General features: G+C 42.5%; 1 protein-coding gene across 1 annotated transcript in view; it reads right to left on the bottom strand.

The window, feature by feature from the left end:
- znf407 (zinc finger protein 407) overlaps window positions 1–22244 on the bottom strand; it is a 147515-nt gene that overhangs the window by 26279 nt on the left and 98992 nt on the right. Inside the window, exons 8-9 of the mRNA XM_056380770.1 lie at window positions 21877–21997; window positions 15882–16060 (exon numbers count right to left, since the gene is read on the bottom strand). Coding sequence (XP_056236745.1) covers window positions 15882–16060; window positions 21877–21997 — 300 coding nt within the window. The remainder of the gene's footprint in view (window positions 1–15881; window positions 16061–21876; window positions 21998–22244) is intronic.

The following is a 22244-nucleotide window of genomic DNA, read 5'->3' as shown; positions in this document are numbered from 1 at the left end:
AGCAGGGAGGGTTTGCTAGTGAGCGGAGAAACTATTTGTATCATAGAGTAAACGGTGAGCCGAGGTAACCTGTGCTGAAATAACCTGAATTGGCAACTGAATGGTGAACTATATTTAATGTGAGTGAGTCAGACTCATGTGTGGAGAGGGGATTTCAGGGCAAATACTCATTAGTACAACTAATGCCTCAGTCATGAAAGATACAATATATATAGCATTTTAACTTAAAAGCTATAGCACCATTTTATCTTTGGGAAAATGAAGTGATTGCTGGAAACAAAGAGGACATTTATCAGCCTCTATGCTACACTGTGGATTATGTTTCATCAGGATGTGCTATGATGCTATTCCTGCAGATAACTGTATATGATCAAGTTATTCCAAAACTTAACAAACAACAGGGTTTATGGGAAATGTAGTCCTGACACACACCAGCAACTAATAAAACCTAATTAAATATTTACATAATATTCACATACAGGATCGTGGCATCACAATTGATCTAAGACTCATATGTGCTACCTTTAATAAATAGTGAAAATAGTGAAAATTGTATTTACCGGATTGTTATTTTAAAAAGGTGTTTTTAAATCCAGCACTAACAAATGCGGGTCAACATACAAATCTGTCCATACCTGTATTTACTTATTGTGCAGCCCTCATTCTATTTCCCATACACATTACGAACACATTTTCAGATGTGTCTCTCCCACTACCACGCAGACACACACACACACACACACACACACACACACACACACAACACACACACACACACACACACACACACACACACACATACAAACCCCTCGGTAATCAAAGGCTATTAACTCCTGGTGCTTTCGCAACAAAACAGATGTAAGATTCATGAGTCCCTGCCTGTGACTGTTGTCTTTGCCACAGGCTAGTAAAGAAACAATTAGTGCAGAGCTGGCCTCACTGTCCGCCACAATCAATAGTCCCTGATGGTCTTCTAAGCCTATTGACCGAGGCCTGTTCCTCTCCCTGACCCCCCCATCTGTACCAGCCGACAGCAGCTTCAATCCACCTATCTGGATCTTGGGAGAGGGTTACCAGGTTAAACAAGACCCGATCCATGCAAACAAGCATTTATTAATACTGTCTGCCTCAGTCTGCATTTGTATGCAGTGTGTGTAGTGGAGCGTTAACCTCTGTAACAGGTTATCAGCTATTTAGCTTGACGCTAGAATTACTGTCTCACGGTTATATGCCTCCACCAGTCAAGTTGCAGTTTACATCCATGTGTATCCAGGCTCATATACTGTAATATATGAAGTGACGACTTTGAACGAATTTAATGAAAAGGTATAAAGTGTCTTTTGTGATTTGTGATATAGGGATATATATAATAAAATTTATTTGATGGTGTCTTTATTCATATTTGTTGTTCTTGTTCTGCTATATGTCTACAGTATTAGTGTGTAAGTTCATTGAGAGAGGAATCAATTTGTTCATTTGTTTGGCACGTACAGCTGATTCTGAACAAAGCTGTGCCCATGACAGTTGACAATGCTTCGAATATGGATGTTTCTGAAAAGAAGCTACAAATTCGAACATGTGCCTGCTTTACACGCATCTAAAACCCAGCAGCACAGAAGATCTTTACACCACATCACCACAGGTTCAAGGTGGGCACTCAAGATTAGTGTCACCAACTCAGGATCTGACTAAATGTGAAATATTGTCACAATCTGCCCTTCTGCTCCTGAGTTACAGCGCTGAATAATGGCAAATGACTTGTAAGTTTTACCTATTTTTGTTCATCAGAGAATATTTGCATTGCAGTTATCATCAAATGGGCCTTTTCCTTCTATAACAGGTAGCAGGAGCCTGGGGTTAGAAAAGTGTGACTGTGATGGTGTGTTTGATGGTTTGAATCCCTGGACTCATAGAAAATGACTATAGCCAATAACACAACTAACTGCAAATCTGCTCTTCACAATGTTAACTTTTTGTTGAACTTTAAAATAAATATAAAATCTTGCGAGAAAAACTGCTAAAAAAACAAAAAAACCCAAACATTTCAGGTCTATGTTAACCCGTGTTTTTGAAGACAGTGTGTGTGTATGCGTGTGGCTTATGCCAGTCGACTTACACACACCATCTTGTACCAATCATCTCACTTAACAGCACCCTCAGTGGCACTGAAGCAATCTGCTGATGTTACAGTAATTGTCTGAGTTTGTGTTTGTGTCCTGACAAAACCCTCCTCCTTCCTCGCATGTAACAACATCTGGACCGGTCCTACTCACTGCTCCCTGGCCTGCTGTGACGAGCCTCTCCTCCGCGCTGCCTGCTAAAGAGGAGGAGTAGGAACGGGGAGGCGATGAAGACAGGAGGGGAAGGTCGAGGCAGAGGAAGCAGAGCAGCTGTATGGATGAAGGGGTGGGCAGCGGTGAACAGGTGTCACTCCCACTGACGGGCTGGCTCCGTGCCCTCCACCCAGACCACCCGCACACCCACGCAGGGTAGTAGGGGTAGTGGCGGTTAGGAGAGCATACATGTCTCACCCATTCCTCACCCCACGCCTACCTTCCTCCTCCTCCTCAGATGGCACCCAAGCCTCGGCTCAATCTGGCTGCTGGGCCCCACAGATTGACGTACAAATGCGCTCACACTCGCTCATTAGCACACACAAATGCCTGTACATATTCATAAGTGTGTGAACAAAGCTTGGGAATGTATGCAAACTAACACACATAATCACACAAACACCTATGCTCTGCTTTCTTATACAGTGCTCTTTTGGGATCAAGCTGCATAACCTTCACCTGGAAAAGATAACACTGAATTAAAGACTTGTTTTTGGCAATAGATTTAATATATTAGTATACTAGCTCTAAACTAAGTTGAACATCTGTCTATAATGACTTCAGTGCTGTATTTTTACATTATGAACCACCAGCTCATATTCAGAGGGGAAAATCAACTGGGTTACAGAGCTGAGGTTTGACTGTCAAAGGGTGAAGGAATTTGCATCAATGGAATGCTACTTATTCTCTTTAGTAAAGAACCAAGGGCTGAAACAAACTATTGTTTTGATTAGATTTTTTGATCAAATAATTATTTTGTTCATTGATGTCAGTAAACAGTAAAAAAAAAAAAAAGTCCAGAATATCATGAGTCCAAGGGGACAGCTTGAAATTGCTTGTTCAGTCAACTGTCCAAAAATAAAAGGTATTCCTTTTACTCCAATTTGACTGTTTAATAAATAAATAATGCCTTTTTAATAGACTGATGCTCATAATGTATGGTATTTTATTTTCTCAGAGCTTACTTACTTATACAGCACATCAGTTCTTGCACCTCCTTTTGCTGCTGTGTGAATTTCCCAGCGTGGGTTCAATAAAGTTTATCTTATCTTATCAAAACTGTTGTCAACCTGTTTCCCGCTCATTGAGTGATCGTTTAATAGACTAATCACTTCAGTTCCAAGACAGAAGACAAGCCTTTGATCAAAGTGGGAGCAATGTTCTTCATGAGAAACTTGGTTTTATATGAGGAGGCACTGACACTAACATTTCCCTCAGAAAGATTGAGACATGACAAGTCAAGACGATTACCACACGCTCATTTGTTTACAGTTATCAAGTAAAAATGTCACAATTAATAAGGCAGTAATATACTGATGCTTAAAAATATGACCTGTAACGTCTTCATGAGGAATGACTGTAAATCAGTCAGTCATACAATCAATCAATAAATCAATCAATCAATCAGCCGCTATATACATAAATCTATTTATCTATTTACTGTATCCATCCCTACATCTGTCTATCCATCCGTGTCCAATCATCACAGCCCTCACAGCCTTCATAACCCATGTCACTTTACGCTGGTGGCGTTATAGGACAGTGTGGTGGGAGGGTGGGAGGGAGGTGCAGGTGTGTGTATAAAGCACCCCCCCCCCAACTCTCTGCCCTCATCCCTCCTCCACTTCCCTCCCTCTGTTGCCGTGGTGAGGAGGGCAGTAATTACTCTGGTGTCAGCGTTGCTGGGTGCGACTCCTCCCCCGGCAAGGGGCGGCGGGCATCCATAACCCATCGTCCTGCCACGGGGTAAACGCCGGGCCATCCATCACGCACCCACTTGACAAATACCTTCCATAATAGAAGTTTATTTTTATGGGAGGCTGAATCAAGGACTTTCCCATGCATACAAAAACGTGTCAGAATTATTTATGGCTTGTGCTGAGACGCACAATATGTCATATCAAAGTCCCATCCTGCTTGCCGGCGCTGCTGGAAGCTGCCGGCGCTTGGCCTGTCGATATCTCCGCTCGCTATCAATAATGTGGAACACCGCCACGATAAGCCTCGGGATTCGGAGGTCATACTCGACACACACAATCGCACACGCATGGGAGCTGACACACACAAAAGCTCAGGCGTCATATGCATACACAGACAGGGACGCACAAAAAACTCACACATGATGACATACATAGAAGTGTTTTCAAATGGATATCAAACTACAGACTCCCTCATACACACACAGTTGAGAAGAGAACATCAATTCATACATGTGCCTGTAATCCCACATGAAATGTTCTTAGTAATGAAAACAAACCTGTTTTTGCTCTCACACATAAAAAACATAAAACTAGAGAAATACCAATCCCTGCATGAATCATGTGAGTTTTTCCTTTAACAGTTTATTTTCTTTACCTTCAGTTCCTCCCCCAAGAATAAAACAATTACCCAAACAAAGATGTTCACAAGGCTGAACTTGACCCGCTGTGTGGCGAGCGGGACCACGGACCGCCGTCCGTCAGTCAAAATCACTGCTAAGGTCAGAAGAAAACAAAACGGTTTGGAGACGAGGGAGCACGGCTGCCACTACGCCTTTGTGTGAGTGTGTAAAGTGTGTACATGTGCGTACGTCCAGTGTGCGTTGGAGTAATCTCCAACAGTATGAAAAAAAAAAAGAAAAAGAAAAACATAACAACTTAAAGGAAATCCCTACACTGCAGTCTGCAAATCTGAGAGCTGTCAGTCAGCGTGACTGGCAACCCCTTTCGCCTAGAGAAACGGCAATAAATTGGGTTTCCTGATAAGGCCCCAGCATCACCAGCACAACGTCTGACCAAAAAAAAAAAAAAAAAGGAAAAGAAAAAATGAGCTGCTTTTCCGTAGGCCACTTGAGTGCTGTCAATCAAGATGACTGGCAGGCTCACGTGTCGCCAGTAGAGAGAGCAATGGAGGGAAAAAATAGATTAATGTACAGAAGGAGCATTGGGAGAGGGAGAGAGGGAGGAGAAGAGAGAGGCAGCATTAAGCCTGGCTGAGAGAAAATGAATAAATATGATAAATATGATAATTGAAATGATGAGATTTTGGTACTTGGTATTGGATTCCGCTATGTGCCCAAAAGGATTAGTCCTTCATTCACTGTCATTTTCAGCCTGTTTTTCGCCTTACACACACACACACACAGACACACAGACACACAGACACACACACAAACACGCACACGCACACGCACACACACACACACACACACACACACACATATTTAAACACTGAGCGCCCACGCATGCAGACAAATACAAAATACATACATTTAACAAACAGATCTAATTCTACCATGTGGGTTGTTGTATGTGTAAAACTCTGAGGCAGCAGGAGGTGATAAACCTAAAAGTATCCGTCTGCAAACCCACCGGCAAAGTAAAAAAATATGAAAAAACAACGTCGGTAGCAGCGGGAGAACTTTGTCCTGTGAAGACAGAAGATGTATGGCTCAGGGGAGATAGTAGCAACGGTAAATGATTACCTTTTTACAAACTGGGCCTTTGTAATAAAATGCGTAGGGGGGAGTATTATCAATTCAGCCGCCTGGTGAAGATAGCATTTCTGAAGCCACGGTGAGGCTGATCACTATCTAGAGAGGAGCCTGAATCTGTATTCCTCACTGCGAGTCCAGGAGGAAGAGGGGTCTGAGACCTGTTCGCGCGAGCGCGCGCGCGCGTGTGTGTGTGTGTGTGTGTGTGTGTGTGTGCGTGTGTGTGTGCGTGTATGGGTGTGTGTATGTGTGTTTCACTGAGAAAGACATCCGTTAAGGCCTCTTGTGCCTGCAGGCCCAGCCGTGACAGAACCAAGATCTATTTTCTTACACCCACAAACAGAAAGACATGCAAGTGTGTGTGTGTATGTGTGTATGTGTGTGTGTATGCACACAAAAACACACACATGAAATCTCTCATACGAGCAAACATACACACTTAGTCCTTGGGGCAAAGAACTATAAGATTGGAGATGTTCTGTGTGAAACTGTGTGTGTATGCATCTTTATACAGTATGTCTGTGTGCCAGCCCGAGATTCTCTGTTAGATGTCTGATTCTGGAGAAAGACACTGACAGATGACATGTACACGCACTCAAAAAACACACACACACACACACATACACACCATCTCTCAAACAACTTGTCTGATAGCAGTCAAACAGAGAGTAGAGACAACACAGAAGAGACAACAGACAGACCGGCAAACAGATAGGGAGACAGATAGCATGGCAGAGCTCAGCTGCTGGCCCAGAGTCACATCGCTCACTCTCAACACACACACACATACAAACACAAACACATCACTGAAATGGTAAGAGATCATAACACACACAATCACACGGCACCACAAGACAGAGACTGATGCAGGGAAAGAAGAGTAAGGGGGTTAAAAAAAATGGGCAGACAGAGATATCATATTATTACAGCCCGGGGCGTTAAACCACACTGTTGAATTTTGGGTTATTTATATGAAACAAGGTGACCAATGATGTGACACCTGTCCCCCACATGCGTGTGCATCAAAGTCTGTTTTAAAACCCAACATGCACACCACACTCCTGCAAACCTTAACCTTCGACCACCACGCATCAGAGGTCACTCCATGTAAAAGGTGAAGTCATCTCCAGTGCTTAATGAATGAAAGGATGAAGGTGGATGAAGATGGACTATCTCCAATGCTTTTTTATAGAGTAATATAATATATAAAGTACAATAGAGTAAGGGTTAAGTTCTGTGGCTCCAGGGGCAGAAAACAACACGAATAACAACAAATTTAAAACAGAAAACCTACTTCATCAACTGAAGACAGGGATATTTTAAAACCATGGGGTTCAGCGTAGGTTTTGAGGTTGTGGCTCCTAAACTTTGTAATTCTGTCCCTTTGGATTTACAATCCACCGACACTGTGACCACCTATAAAAGCTCAAGAGCCACCTGTTTAGACTTGGCCTATAATTTTCTCTTTCCTTCTATTTTATTTAAATTAATTTTCTATTTCATGGAGTTTATAATTCTGCATTTATATCCATTGCCTTATTTCTTTTTGTGAAGCACTTAATAATATTCTGTTCTTGAAACTAAAAGTCAGGATATCTCTAAAGTGTGTCTCTAAAGTCCTCAAGCATTGAGGATTACCCATTCAAAACCTCAGAAAATAACACCACAACTAACATTTCAAGTGGCACGTTGGAAAATACTGACCCCTAAGAATGACCTTCAAAAAGTATCAAAGTTAACAAGTTAAATTTAATGTTTTATAAATTATTTAATGCCAATTATATTTAAATATAAAACACATTTCACAACTGACATGAACTTCGGTGAAGGATTAGGCCTTCATCGGTTCAGTTAAAGAGCATTAAAATAATGTTTAAGTTTCACATTTAGATAATCACATTTATTTTGTTATTTTAAGACATTTATGTCCCTGCAGTCCAGAAAATCACTTGGCAGACGCTTTAGACCAAAGCCGCTTACCACAGGTAATTAAATGAATAAAGTAAAATAGACAGGTCGTCCAGCTGATCAGCCAACCCAAGCACACACTGAGGACCCAGCAGCTTCCAAACTCTGATCTCTAAATTTAAATAAAGTGCCCCTCTCTGATCTTCATCTCAACAAACGCACAGCACAAAGCTCTGCCATAGAAACACAAAAGTTTTTCTCCTCTCTCCATCCTCCTTATTCTCTTTTTCCATTTTTTTTTCACAGGTGTCAGAGGAGATTTCATGGCCTGTGCGTATGTGTGAATTTGCCACACCCCTTTTGAGTGCTAATTTACCCTTTTAGGTTTAATCTCCCCATGAGTGGCTTTCCTCGCCCTTTAATTAGGCTATGGGGAGTCGACACTAACACTAAACACGCACACTTAGACTTCTAGACATGCACGCAGACCATTTCTTGGTACCACACACACGCACACACACATACACACACACACACCCACACACACACACGCACGCACGCACGCACGCACGCACGCACGCACGCACGCACGCACGCACGCACGCACGCTACAGAAACACAGTCTCAGACTTGAGACACGCTTTGCGAAGACAGTCCTCATCAGCCCTCTATGGGCCTCTTTCACACTCTGGCTCCCCTCAACTGCACCAGTCACCAAGACAGGACAGAGAAAAAGGGAGGGAGAACAAGAAAAGAATTTCAAAAAAAAAAAAAAAAAGTGAGATATTCTGTAGTTGTGAGAGGACAGAAAGAGGGGCTGGTAGTGAAGGCATTCATCTCTGAACTTTTTCCAATTCAAATCTATTTGTCAAGTTAAAGCTGCATTAAGCCACGTCAGATTTTGGCAGACCTAAGTGGCAGTGGGAGATAGATGTTTGAATTTTTTAAAGACTTCACTGCCCATAAATTCTCTAACAAGATCTTGGTGACATGTGCACTCATTGAACCCAAATAATGTGGTGGAAAAAAAAACAAAAACCTTTGCAACAGATTAAGCCCGGCATTCTCTTATGATAATGAGATGCTTGAATTTCACCCATCGGTTTCATCACTAAGTTTGTGATTTAGGCGGAAGGCAGAAGTGTTTTTACATAAAATTCTGGCTCTGCAGCCTCAGAGTGGTCCATAAAATCTTTTTTTTTTTTTTTTAAATATGCAAATTGCAAGATTTGTTGTAGTACTACAAGTATGCCAGAAGAGTTTTCACAATAAAACATAATAAAACGTTGTAACCACTAAGCTTTATCAATCAGACAGTAGAAAATTAGTCAGATCTTTGCTCTCTGGATTGTCACCCTGTTCAGGATCCTCCTTCTCCACCTACAAGTGCATCTCTTAAAACACCACCTGTACCCGCGCTAATTTAACTGTGAATCTCCTTTATTCCATTTTTTTCCCTCTTTTTCTTCCTTTTCTACAAACAAAGCACAGATTTACCCAAACAAAACTGTGCACTAAAGAGGGAAATACAATAACAGCACTAGTGATAGTGGCTTGTTATGTTGAAAATAAGAGGGCACTTAATTGGGGTCTGATAGTCTAATAGGCAGCCCCTCTGATTACCAACTCTGCACATTGGCTTAAATTAGCCCACTGATGAGCAGCCAGGGGATTCAATTATGCTAGGAGAGAAATAAGGGGCCCTAATAGGCCACTGTATCAGGAAACATGGGACTGGGTTGGGCTAAAGCGCTGGTAATTGGTTGTTTAGTTGGGAAACTTGAGCCTGTTGGTAATTAGAGATGCAGAGACGTTTGGAGAGCCACCAAACAGACGACACATGGAGGCTAGAGAGGGGAAGGAGGAAGACAAGGGTCCTTGGCACAGTAAAAGGAGCAAAGGTCGTGGTGGAGATCTCAGAAGGGCACTTCAGCCAATGAGGATGTAGATCAGGGAAAACATGTTGGTACTACGAGTGGGTGTTGACTCAGTAAAGGTCAAGATGGGGCAAGTTGGGCTAAAACTGAAAATCAGCAGTCCCGCCTTGTCGCACAACCTGTGCTCTTCACCATTTCTGCTTTTCTTTCTTATCTTTTCACTTCTTTCCCTTCCTTCCTTCATTCCTTCCTTTCTTCCTTTTAGGCAGGTTAGCTGTTAGCTATAGCTGGATGTGCACAGTGTGTCTGAATGGAGGGAGAAGGAGGATTGAATTATGGATGAGCCTTTATAGGAGCAGGTGGCCTGTCTGGTCCCATATTTACTGTCCCATACAGGAGGAGCAGCCCTGCCCATGAGCATCCCCACCACACGTCACTCACAAGGGCTGTATATGCATATATATATATATATACTGTATATATATATATATATATATATATATATGTATGTATGCCTCTGTCTATGTTCTGTGTGTTCACTGTGTCCACATGAAAGCATACAGCGTTTTCTGTTTTCTCTTCATTAAAAACAAAGAAGTTAAGCATTTGATGTGAACTGACACATTATAAACAATCCCCTCAGTATGTCTAAAAACTAGTAGTTTATATTACTGATGCTCTGATTCACAACAAGGAATTGGTGTAGTGCATCCAAATTAAAACTGTTACTGTCGCTTTCCAGGAAAAGTTGTTAAAGAAGACATTTGCTCATTAAAGCAGTTCAGGAAATAACATTTTTGTTGCTAAATTTCATATATATACAGTACATGTTTGCCGCTGTTCTCTTTCCTGTGCCATTGGACATCCAACTCTCTATGCTCCAAACGCCATGATCAGAATGTAGCATTAATAAAACCTATGAAAACTGCACAATTTCATTGTTTTATCCTGCTGTTAGGTTAGGCAGTTAGGCTGTGCCCTACATAAGCCATCTGCAACTTTTTAGAATAGTGCAACATAAGCATGCACCGAACATAACTGTGCCATTGCAACACAAGGGAGCATATATCAAATGTCACTAACACTGACAGAACTTGTCCAGAGGCTCAGACAGAGGCAGAAGTCGACCCATTACACTTCCAGTCATCATTTACCGTGTGAAAAAACCTGTCTGTAAAGGCATAGAGGTGGCACATAGACAGCATAGACATCACTTGACATTCGGAGCAACCAGAAACCCACTGCTTCTCTGTCTCCGCACTGATTGGATGGGACTTGTCAGTTCAGGCTCTGAATGGCCACTATACGGCTGAGGGGAGGCGATCAGATTGGAGCCGGGAGGAAAGGAAGGGAATGGAAAAAGAGGATGAAACAAAAGCCCGTTTGTTGTGGCTGATGTGTGATAAATGCAGCCAGTTGGGGGAGTTTTCACGCTCATTGGAGCAGGTCATTATGCAGGAATTGCTGCTTGCTCGGCCCAGACCAGCCCTGTATTGGTTTACTGAGACGCATGCAACTGACGGTGTGCGTTTTCCCCCTAAATCGCTTCGCTAACCGCCAAAACACACTCACACACACACCCCTTGTTGCTTGTCTCTTGGGGTACACTGGCGTAGAGCAGCTGCTCCTTAACTGTAATATCTCAAGCAACACTACATGTGGAGTTTGTGGATGAAAAGGAATAGGTATTAAACATAGGGAAACAGCCCGATAGAGGGACATTCAAGCATGGGATGGAGAAGAAAGCAGATTAGTGAGTTCAAAACAATTCGCTTCAGCTCTCAAAGTGAGCCATGCAGGACCAGATGAAGCTGAAAGGTGTTCCTCCATGAGGGATTTCTCCAATTAACACCCCAACAGTGGCTTGAGCTAACCTTCAAGTTTATACATGCAGGCTTGCTGAGGTTGCTCTGTGCAATTGAGGAAATTGGCACAATAACAACACAAAGCGGACACAGTTATAAAAACTGACAAACTCCGACTACAAAAGGTCATTTCCGTTTTTGTCTCGGGCCATATTAACCATATCTTTAGCTAAATTCACACGTGGAAAGCAGAAAAGCTGCATATGATTAATTTTTTCTATGTGTGATGAATCAATTCATTGTAACTTTCCATCATAGTTTAATCTTTTCTGTGGTGTTAAAGTATTTTATACTTTTTTGGCCTCCCATTAAGCGCACAAATCCCTCACTGTTGGTTTAGCAAGATACAAGTCAATAATTAAATTTACGCTGTGACAGCATCAGCACAATGAGCCACGCTGTTCATCTGATTTTACATTGTACTGAACAGAATGACTTTTTTCATTACTGCCCATCATGTGAATGCAACATAAGGACGGCGACACAAAGACGCAGGTTCATCACTAACGCTGACGACTTGAAGTCCTATAGGTGTTTTTCAAAGAACTGTGATGCTTTTTTTCTCCACATATTTTCCCACATAAAAACATGTCACATATAACACATTGTTATTAGAAACAGATGTTGATTTTAACGCCGGTGTCTGTGGCTTCTTTCACAACGTCGACACGGTGTCATATGCGCTGGGATACCAGGACACATTTGCATGACATACACACCTGTCCTCCACAATCCTACACGCTGCTGTAACACAATACGCAAGTAAAACTCAGGAGAGTAATGTTTCATTACATGATGAACAGAAGGTGAAAGAGAGGGAGGGAAGCCGCGGAGGCACACAGATGCATAACTTAAGTAAAAGCCATCGAAATCCATATTTGTTTACAGATTTGTTTAATAAGGAAAAATATATGCAAACAAATGAATTTGCCTGTGGTTGTAACTGTGTATTAAGATCATCACTTACAAGGCCAGGTCTCCTCTAGCCCTCCTTAGTAGCCATCCATCATGCATTATTAAGGAAAATAGAATCTGCATAAAGCAGCAACAATGCCTTGAAGAATTTTTTATTTATTTATTTGTTTTATCTTTTTAAGCTAAGCAGCACATCCAAGTACTCAGTCGCTGTTAGCTAATTACAAAGCATTTGATCTCTATGCCCTCAGGATGTGCAATTATAACCTTGGTTGAAAATTAGGGAAATATTTCACAATTAAAAATAGGGGAATGAAGATGCTCTGACAAAGCTAATGGCAACATCTCACCTGTGTGTGTGTGTTTTGGTACTGAACAGGACAGGAGGCTGATTTAACAAAGCCACTACCCTGCAACTACAGCTGACCTCGCTGGAGGGAGACGGCAAAGAAAGAGGAAACTATACCATTGCAGCGTACTAGCAGCATTTTAACTAGAAGGAGAGTTCTAGTAGAGGGGTAATTCAGCAAAGTCGCAGCACTACGAGGTACCTGTAGCTCTAGTTCTGCTGCAGTGCTATCTATGCCGAGATCACACAGATCCCGCCACTTCTTTCTGGCATATCTCTCTGCGGATCGCACAAGGAAGACAATTGTCATTACCATTTTATTAAAATGTGTCCTATCAGCAACATTTTCCCCCTCACATATCTAACCTCCTTTCTTTTTTCCTTCTTTTTTTCCCCTCAAATTCTAATCATCATTCCCCTCCATCACTTGCTGGGTCTAATTCCCTCTCTTCCTTCGTTTGCAAAGGACCTCTGCTTTCATCCTTGAGAAGGGCTTTAATTCGAAGTGCGACGCTGAATAAAGAAGGGAAGACGGAGAGAGACGGAGAGAGGGGGAAAAGAGAGAGAGAGAGAGTGATATGGAAAGACAGAGCAGCAGCGGAGACGTTCGGGTGTCAATCAATACAACGCGAGGGGCTGCAAGGGCCCATGACTAGGGTGCGTTTGATCTGTGTCTTTCAAAGGGGGAACAGCGAGAAGGGCCATCACAGACGATTTGCCTCTCGCTGCTGGCCCCGGTGCCACTCTGACAGAGAGCAATCACAAGCAGGTTAATTCAACATCTACCTTCTTAATCTTTTTTTCCCCTGTCTCTTTCTTTTGGTCTCGTTCTGTCTACTTAGATGAAACACTGCTCTTTCCGCTACCACCACCACCACCTCCCTTCTCCCTCTTTTGAAAAGAGGAAGGAATCACAAGTGTACTTTCAATGCCTTTTTTTTTTTTTTTTAAACCACCTATACTTTGACGGCTTTGGTTTTAAACAGGTTAAGGGTTGCTGATAATCTGAATTCCTGCAACGGTTTATTTACGTGTTGCTATCATGAGGCAAAATTTCAAGCAAACTGTAATGTGTCAATGAAAGTGAAGTGGGATCAGTGATTTTTCTCTGGAAACTGATGCAGTGATTTTTTTTTTTCCTCTAGGGAGAGTAACACCATCAGCTGCATTTTTGGATCATTTCTTTTGCTGTCATTCTTCGGGTTCATATCTGTGTCAAGTGAGTGTCAAGATGACATCTTGAAAATATGCTGCTTAACTTGACTGAAAGAGAAGGTTATGTTTCCTCCAGATGACTGAAAGACGACGGAGTGCTCCAGACAAGATCTGACCTTCACTCGCTAAACTCAAAACTGAAACCCACAATGTATGCTGCCTACTATAGCCGGGTGGAAGGCCACAAAATTGGCCTGGACACATGCAGAGAAATCTCCTTCTTGACTTGGTTGCGCTCTCATGTGGCCTAATAGATCAAACTTTAGGGGGAAACAAAGGAACAAAATGAATCTGTGAGACTGTCTTCTTCACCAAAGGTCAGCCATACATAAGGACAAACAAAGGTGGGGGAAATTCTAGGGTGAAAGGGTAAGAAGAGGCGTAAAGTTGAGAAGTGCGGAGAATATGAGATAAGAGGGCGGTGTTTTGAAGAGTAGTTGAAGGTAAAAAGGTTGTGCAGGGAGGTGAAGAGGTGGAAGTAAAGGAGATCAAAGTAGGTCCTTGAATTTGAAGAATAGAAATTATACCAAGACAATCAAAAAACGTAAACTTTTCAGAGTCAGCACAAAGACACAGACTCAGATTCATTCAGTTTCAATGAGAAATAAACCACAGTGCCACCAGAATGTAGCCATTTTCCAGTAATGTCCCTGCCTGCCCTCTTTCCCATGGTGCTCCCATCCAAGTCTACTGCTTTTATGTAAGGTCAGAGGGATAACAGGATAAAGGCTGTCCTCTCTGCTCCTCTGAAGGACAAGCACTCCACCGATTGGATTTGGTGGCCTTCAAGGACAAAGGAAAAACACTGGGATACAAAGGAAGCAATAGAGGAGGAACAAGATTTCATCTGTCTCTGTGTCCTGAGTGATTGGCAGGGATGGCTAGACCAGCAATCTTTGAGTGCTGCCTCTTTGTGGCTGGGTGCCCTCCATCAGCATCGAATGGCAAGACTTGATCCAGTGACAAAAACGCACTCGAGAATTCTGGAAGATCTGACCTCTGTGGAATAATGGAGCCCAGGCAGGACTGCAGGGGCAGCTTGGTGGCTTTATTCAAAGGAATGATTTCAAATGTTGATTCGTCTGTGATTATTGACTGTAAGTGTTTGTGTGCACAATAACATGATTAAAGTGAATGGATGGGGATATGGATGGTTCAGTGGTTGAAAGAGCAGAAAAACAGTGGATGGGGAATGCAAGATGTTCTAGTTACCATTAAGGTGCAGGGTATTTACAGGTGCACTCCAGTGATTTAGTATTTCACCTCCATAAAGTTGGAGGACTGAAAACAACAGATTAAAAAAATAAAGAGCAGAATGGACAGAAGTGATGCAGCATACGAGGAGATATCCTGACCTATAGTTCCTAGTGTGGGTAAAGCTCCAGAAACTCTGGATCTGACACTTCCCATAATGCAACTAAATAGCATCTTTTACTAGACCTTCCTTGATTGATCTTTTTAACTCTGCGGGTAATACTCATGACCAGTAAAGTGATCATAATGAGTAAGATTGTTGGGGTGTCCCTTTATCTCTCACCTAGTCCAGCAGATGTGTAGTAGTACTGCGAAGCTCCCAGATGTGAATGTTTACGACTGTGAAACTCAAAAAAGACATTGCTGGAAAATAAGCAGTGACCTGCAACACCCTGTAAGCACTGAAGTGTTCAGGGTGTCTCTGTTGTTTCCAAATGTAGGCATAATCTATGTTCAAACTTCTGACAGTGAGTTTTCATTTGGGGCTGGCATTTCATTGAATTACATAGATGTGGGGAGAGACAACAGGCAATGAGGTAAGGCACATGCAAAGATAACTCCAGGCCAGCTGCCGTAGCGCATTAGTGGACCCTGTTTACCACTCAACAGCCCGTTATAATCTGGAAATAGGGCTTACTTGTGAAACACTTTGTTTTCTATTTTCTTACAAAGCCCCTCCAAAGAGCACATTACCTGCATGTAGGTAGGCGAGGTCTGGGTTCTCAATATCAGGGTGATTCTCCTTCAGGTGGTTTCTGAACTCCATGGGAGAGTTGGTGGCGTAGTTACATTTGGGACAGTTGTACATCTTCACACCCTCGTGTTTTCCCGTATGGAGAATGTGCTTCCGGATATTCTCAGCACAGTTAGATCTAAGGGAGACAAACAAAGATAAAAGGCCTCATTCCTTTTTGGAATAAAGAAAAAAAAAAAAAAAAAAAAAAAAAAAAAAGGCAAAGATTAAAAGATGAGAGTCATGAGGAAGAAAACACAAGATAAACACTTGGCAATGTTCCCCAGAAAAGTTTTGCTGTACTAATAGTCTATTTTGTTGCAATGTTGACACACACACACACGCACGCACACGCACACGCACACACACACACACACACACACACGCACACGCACACACACACACACACACAAGAACACTCAAGTTGGGCTTTGGAGCAGAGGGAGCAGCCGTGTTTGGACAGACTCTCGAAGCATTCATTGCCCAAATACGCTTCTGTGAAACAGGCCCACAACTAGCAAACGACTAAAACCCGCTTTCACATAAACAATATTTACATCTTGCAAATTCTTTGATATTCTGTCATGCTCTTACATATCTCTTAGATATTTTCTTTCCTCACAGTTGTTCGGTTTTTAATCTGTAATGGGTGACGACTGCTGAGAGACTGCGAGTGGGTCTAGAGGCTTTCTGAATGCATTACAGATACGTCTGAAGATATCCGTTATGCAGTATGTATCTTTTGCAACTGTACGAAAGGTATATGGATAGAGGTGTATGTTGTGTGTATTAGTGTGTGCGTGTGTGTGTGTATGTGTGTGTGCGTGTGTGTGTGTGTGTGTGTGTGTGTGTGCATATGGGTGTGTGTGTGTGAATATGTGGGCCTTTGGGCTGGTCAGATAGGGCAGGCCAAGCATTGAGCTACTGCAGGGTGTAGGATGTAATGATGTCAGCTCAGAGAGTCACACACAACCCTCTGCTGATTAATGACGCTGTCTGACCTGCTCCCAGGCTCTATCTAAACCTGCCCACGGACACACACACACACACACACACACACACACACACACACACACACACACACACACACACACACACACACACGTGTCTTAGTGAAGCCCTGAATGGGCAAGAAACAAACAAACATGCACATACATACATGGACATGAACACACCTCAGTTTGTGCCAAAACATTTTTTTTATAAATCTCTGATACGAAAACAGAGGTGCAAATATACAGACACAAATGCATAAATACTCACACACATATGTATGCACATAAGCACACACATATTGCATCACGCAAGCAAACATGTGCAATGTAGAGCACAGTTTCACACACACACACACACACACACACACACACACACACACACACACACACACACACACACACCATCATGTGTTGATGGATGGGGCACTCGCGCTCAGTTTGGACCTGACATTCTCGGACAGTATAATACGCAATTACTCTGCCTTATCACCTTGGCCGGGACAATAAAGCCTCACAGTGCCATAGCTCACACCAGCCAAGGAGAGAATTTGTTTTCACTTTTGCAGAGACACCTCTCTCCATCATGGGGCCACAGTACAGCCTGGCTCCACTGGGGCCTAAACAGAGTGGGCCCTCACTGGTTTTCTGTTCATGTTGTATGAAATGTATAAGCACCAGCCAGAGGTGAACAATGAGGGCTCTTCATGACGCTGAACACTACAGCGGGCTGGGATGCCACAAGCTCAACAAAAGAATAAATAACCCTTCATAAAACCTCTATTCCACAGCACTTCCAAATAAAGAAATACTACAGGGTCACTGACTGATATAATTCAACCTGATTAGTTAAGTTGTTCCTGACTCAGAGGAAGTCATGTTTTTGTATTTCTGGTTTGTTCGAAAACAAGCAGAGGAAGAAGCAAGTATTAAGGGTGAGTACTGATATTCAGAGAGGGTGAGCAGGTATATAAGAGAGGACCGGCTACAAACCTCCAAAGAAAAAAAAAAAAGAAGAAAAGGCCTGATTTCAAAACCACAGTAAGATCTTACAAGTTTATATCACTGTCAAGTGTAAAGACATTTAAGAGGTAAGAGCATCTACATGAGTTTGACTGATTGAAGACACATAAATATGTGAATAACCTTTAATATTTACACATACTGTCAATTACGTATCCAGCAAATTGAAACACATTGCTGTGATTAATTTGTTATCAGCAGTCTCTAACAAAACAATCACGGGTTCACAGACAAATCATGGCTACATCTGTCGACTGTTCCTCTGCCACATCTGTTGACAGACTTAAAAATTTAAATTGTCACATGCACATGAATTAACGCAAATCATGCTGCTAAAAAATGCATTTAATTCTAAAAGTGAAAGTGAATTCTTATTCGAAAGCAGGAGCATAAAAAGATAAAAATTTGAAGCGGAGCTAAAAGGTTCTAAAGAGAGCGCGGGTGGATTCCTAGGGGGGCCATGCTATCTCTCAGATATGGTAATGGCATAATTGTCATATTAAAACAACACAACGTGCGTTTAGGAGTCAGCAGGTGTCACAGTTAGTGAAAGCCCACACCAGTCCTCCTACTATACACTGTATTAATTAGTCCAACACTGTTTCAACTTCCTCCCCCATCCATGCACTCACCATGGGAATCAGCCATACTGACGCTCAATGGATATATCACCCCTTCCCTGCCTCTTTCTGTCTCTCCCCCCTTTATTTTAGCCATTTCCATATTCCTCCTCCCAACGAGTGTATGGTAATGGGAGAGGTGTAATTGAGAGGCGCTTCGTTAGGGGAGATTTAAATGTGTTTCTTTGTGTGTGTGTTAAAAGTTGCGAGGGGGGTGTATTTGGATCATTGGTGCTATTTGGATCTTATTCTGCCAAGGAGGCCCAGTTATCATCATTAACGCCTCCCCCTCATCTCTCCCTTCACTTTACAAGGTCGCAAACCTTCCTGGCACTGACAGTAAGAATGTCATCCTCAAAGCCGCCATTGCCTCGAACTGAAACAGTATTTTAACAGGTAGATTGAAACATGAATGCTGCAGCATTCAATAAACAATAATAACCCCTGGAGGATGGTAACATGGCAGGAGTCAGAGGTTACATATCAATTAGACTATTTAAGATGCCACCATGACTTTAATGAGAAAAAAAGGGAAAAAAAAAAACTGCTCATTGTGAACAATACAAATGAGTCCTTAAACAGTGAAGTAAAGAAGTTTTGCGGCTTGCATAAATAGCTACAGAAGAGTAAAATAGACACCATTAATTGACAGCCCAGGCCTCGTGCAATATCATTAAAATATTTTTACCACCATCCCCAACTATAATTATCCTCCTCTATTATCTATCTCTGTCTGAATAGGAGATGAGTGGCATTTGATAGATCATTCACTCCCTGCTCATTTACATGCATTTGAGGAGCAGCCTTGATGGAGATAACGTTGTATCAAGTGGGTACCCTAGATGTCATCCATAACATTTAATATGGATATTTTAATAGCATATATCAGATGTATCCACTTAAAACAGACATAAACATTTTCTATAACCAAGAACTGTCAGTCACATAACCAATTCAACTGTCTCAGACCTAAATATTTCTTTGCAGCTGCATCATATTTATTTTATAAGCCCGGCCTACGATGAAAGGTCAAATGTGCGTAACTCATCTAGTAGCTCAGTCGTCAGGGTTTTTAAACATGTATTCACGGTGTAAAAACATGGGGCGAAGGCGAGGCCCCTCACGGCTGTCTGAGGCCCCCGCATTCAATTCCTCACATTAGTAAGCCAGCGGGGTGTTTCCCCTACCTCCCTCCTCCTCCACCCACTTTGCTCCCCTACCCTCCCCTTTGGACCCCTATGAACCCCCGGGGCCACCGAAATGTTAATTGGGCTTCTAATTTACTGTTCCATTTGCCACTATCTGTAATGATCATTAAGTATCAACACAGGAACAATGGGGCCAGGAACATTTGGCTCATTACATGTATAGTATCTTCCTGATACTGGGGTTAGTCCAGTGTAGTGGTTTGATATGGGACCAAGATGTGCCCTCAAGTAAAAGAAAAAAATCAGCTAATTCTATAATTAACTATTTTTACATTCTTTTTCAATACTTAAAGCCTCTGACCTAATGAGACTGAGATTAATGAGATGTTTGGATGTATTCAAGATGGTGTCTTCGTCATCCTACAGTCTTGCCTTTCTGTCCTGGGTTCTCAGGTTATAGCTACACATCTTCACTCAAAGCAAGAATGGAATTCTGGGAAAACCAACAAATGCGTGCTGTTTGCAAAATCACCGCAGACCATCAGCAGTTCCAGTCTAGCAAGATGCACTTCGGCACATTAACAAAATGATAATGTCAGCTTGCTAACGTGGACACAATGGCAACGCTAACATGCTGGTTACCATGTCCACAATTTTAGTTTAGAATGTTAGCATGCTCACATTTTCTAATAAGAATAGACTGATGGGAATGTCATAAGTTTTTGGAAGAATCTGGTCGTAAACCAAAAAACTAAAAACATTTTAAATTTGACCCGATGATTAGCTCTATTAGGCGTTAGATGGGAAGTCAAGGGGACCATCGAAGTTATAGCAGTTCATTTTGAGGAGGACACGGATGTCTACCAAATTTCATGGCAATCCATCAAAAGTTGTCAAGACATTTCACTAAAAACTACAAATGTCAACTTCATGGTGGCACTCAAGGAAAACTCACACGATCATCAAAGTCATTACAATTCATCCTCTGGGAATCATGAATGTCAGTACACAATTTCATAGCAATCCACTCTCATATTTCAGTTTGGACCAACTTGGTGGACTGACTGATCAGCACCGCCATCCCCAGAGCCACTAGTGTAGCTAATAAAAGTAACAACTGGATATTGGTGAACAAACAAACTCATAGAGCACACACTAAAACACAAGTTGCAGCTTTCTCACACAGTCGAATGATACTTAATTATTTAGGCACAGAAATCTTAAAAGCATCTTATGTGCATCTTGAATCAGACAGTTAAAAACTCCCACACTGGCCGATCTTTAATGGAGACAAGAGATACTTTACAACTTTAGGCATGAGGTGAGATAATCCTATGATCACAAAATAATAGCTTGACTACAATTATTACTTCTCAGCATTTCATTTTTTTCCCCAGAAATTGGACTGCATACAAAAGACGGATGAAATGAGTGGAGCGCTTCACTGCAGCGGAGCAGGTGTAGCAAGCTGCCGAAATGACTTTGTCACAGAGGGGAAAAAACGAATGAAGAGCACATCTAAAACGAATGATGGCTTTGAGATCATTCCCTTTCACACTCTTCTGCCACAACCTGACGAGGAAGAAGAGGATGGGAGAGAGAGTGAAAGACAGAGAGAGAGACAAGGGGAGGAAAGAAAGAGAGAGAGATGGAGATGTGCAACGCCAGCCAAAACTTTTTCAATTTCACCGACAATTTCCTGTGTAATTACTGATGTGGTATGATGGTGTTTTAATGACAGGGACCTGCCAGTGACAGTGATATTGTGTGTGCGTGCGTGTCTGTGTGTGTGTGTCTGTGTGTGTATGTGTTGGGGGGGGATCTGGCCGGGCCTGTTGATGATGGCAGAGTGATGAGATGGAGCCGTGCTGTGGAGATTAGACCTGTCTGCCCCTCCACCTCTCCCACCCACTCACACACACACACACACACACTCTCACACACACACACACAAACACACACACACACAAAGCCTCTAGCATTACTACCACCCCCCACCCCTCTAGACTACCCTACAATGCCACCTGCTCTCCCACCATCAGACACCCGCAACACACATTCTTATATACCCCCTGCAGCCCCTCCTCCCCCCACCTATCAACCCCCTGGTCATCAGCGCCACAGTGGCGGCCATCAGCGCCACCAACCGTGGGCGGATCAATGAGCCGGTACCTGTAGTCGCACCAGGGGCAGCGGTACGGTTTCTCCCCGGTGTGAACGCGCTTGTGCCGCGATAGGTGGGACTGTGTGGTGGAGGCGAAGTTGCAGAGCTTGCATTTGAAGGGCCTTTCTCCTGTGGGGGTGGAAGCGTTGAAAAGACAAGAGACAGAGAACGGTGATGAGACTGAGACATTTGCAATGACAAACGCACACAGACACATAAACATACAAACCCAGGTAGAAGGCTACAACTACCATGGTTTGGTTGTAAAGTGACACCACTCTGCTAGATCCATAAATACAAACTTCAGAACCAAAGAATATGTGGTTGATTTTGAGACCAATAATGGCCAAAACATGACATAGCACAGCCATTAAAT

The sequence above is a fragment of the Seriola aureovittata genome, chromosome 7, assembly GCF_021018895.1.
Source record: "Seriola aureovittata isolate HTS-2021-v1 ecotype China chromosome 7, ASM2101889v1, whole genome shotgun sequence".
NCBI classification, from domain to species: Eukaryota; Metazoa; Chordata; class Actinopteri; order Carangiformes; family Carangidae; genus Seriola; species Seriola aureovittata.
The sequence above is the reverse complement of the archived record's forward strand: the minus strand, read 5'-3'. Positions and strand labels throughout refer to the sequence as shown.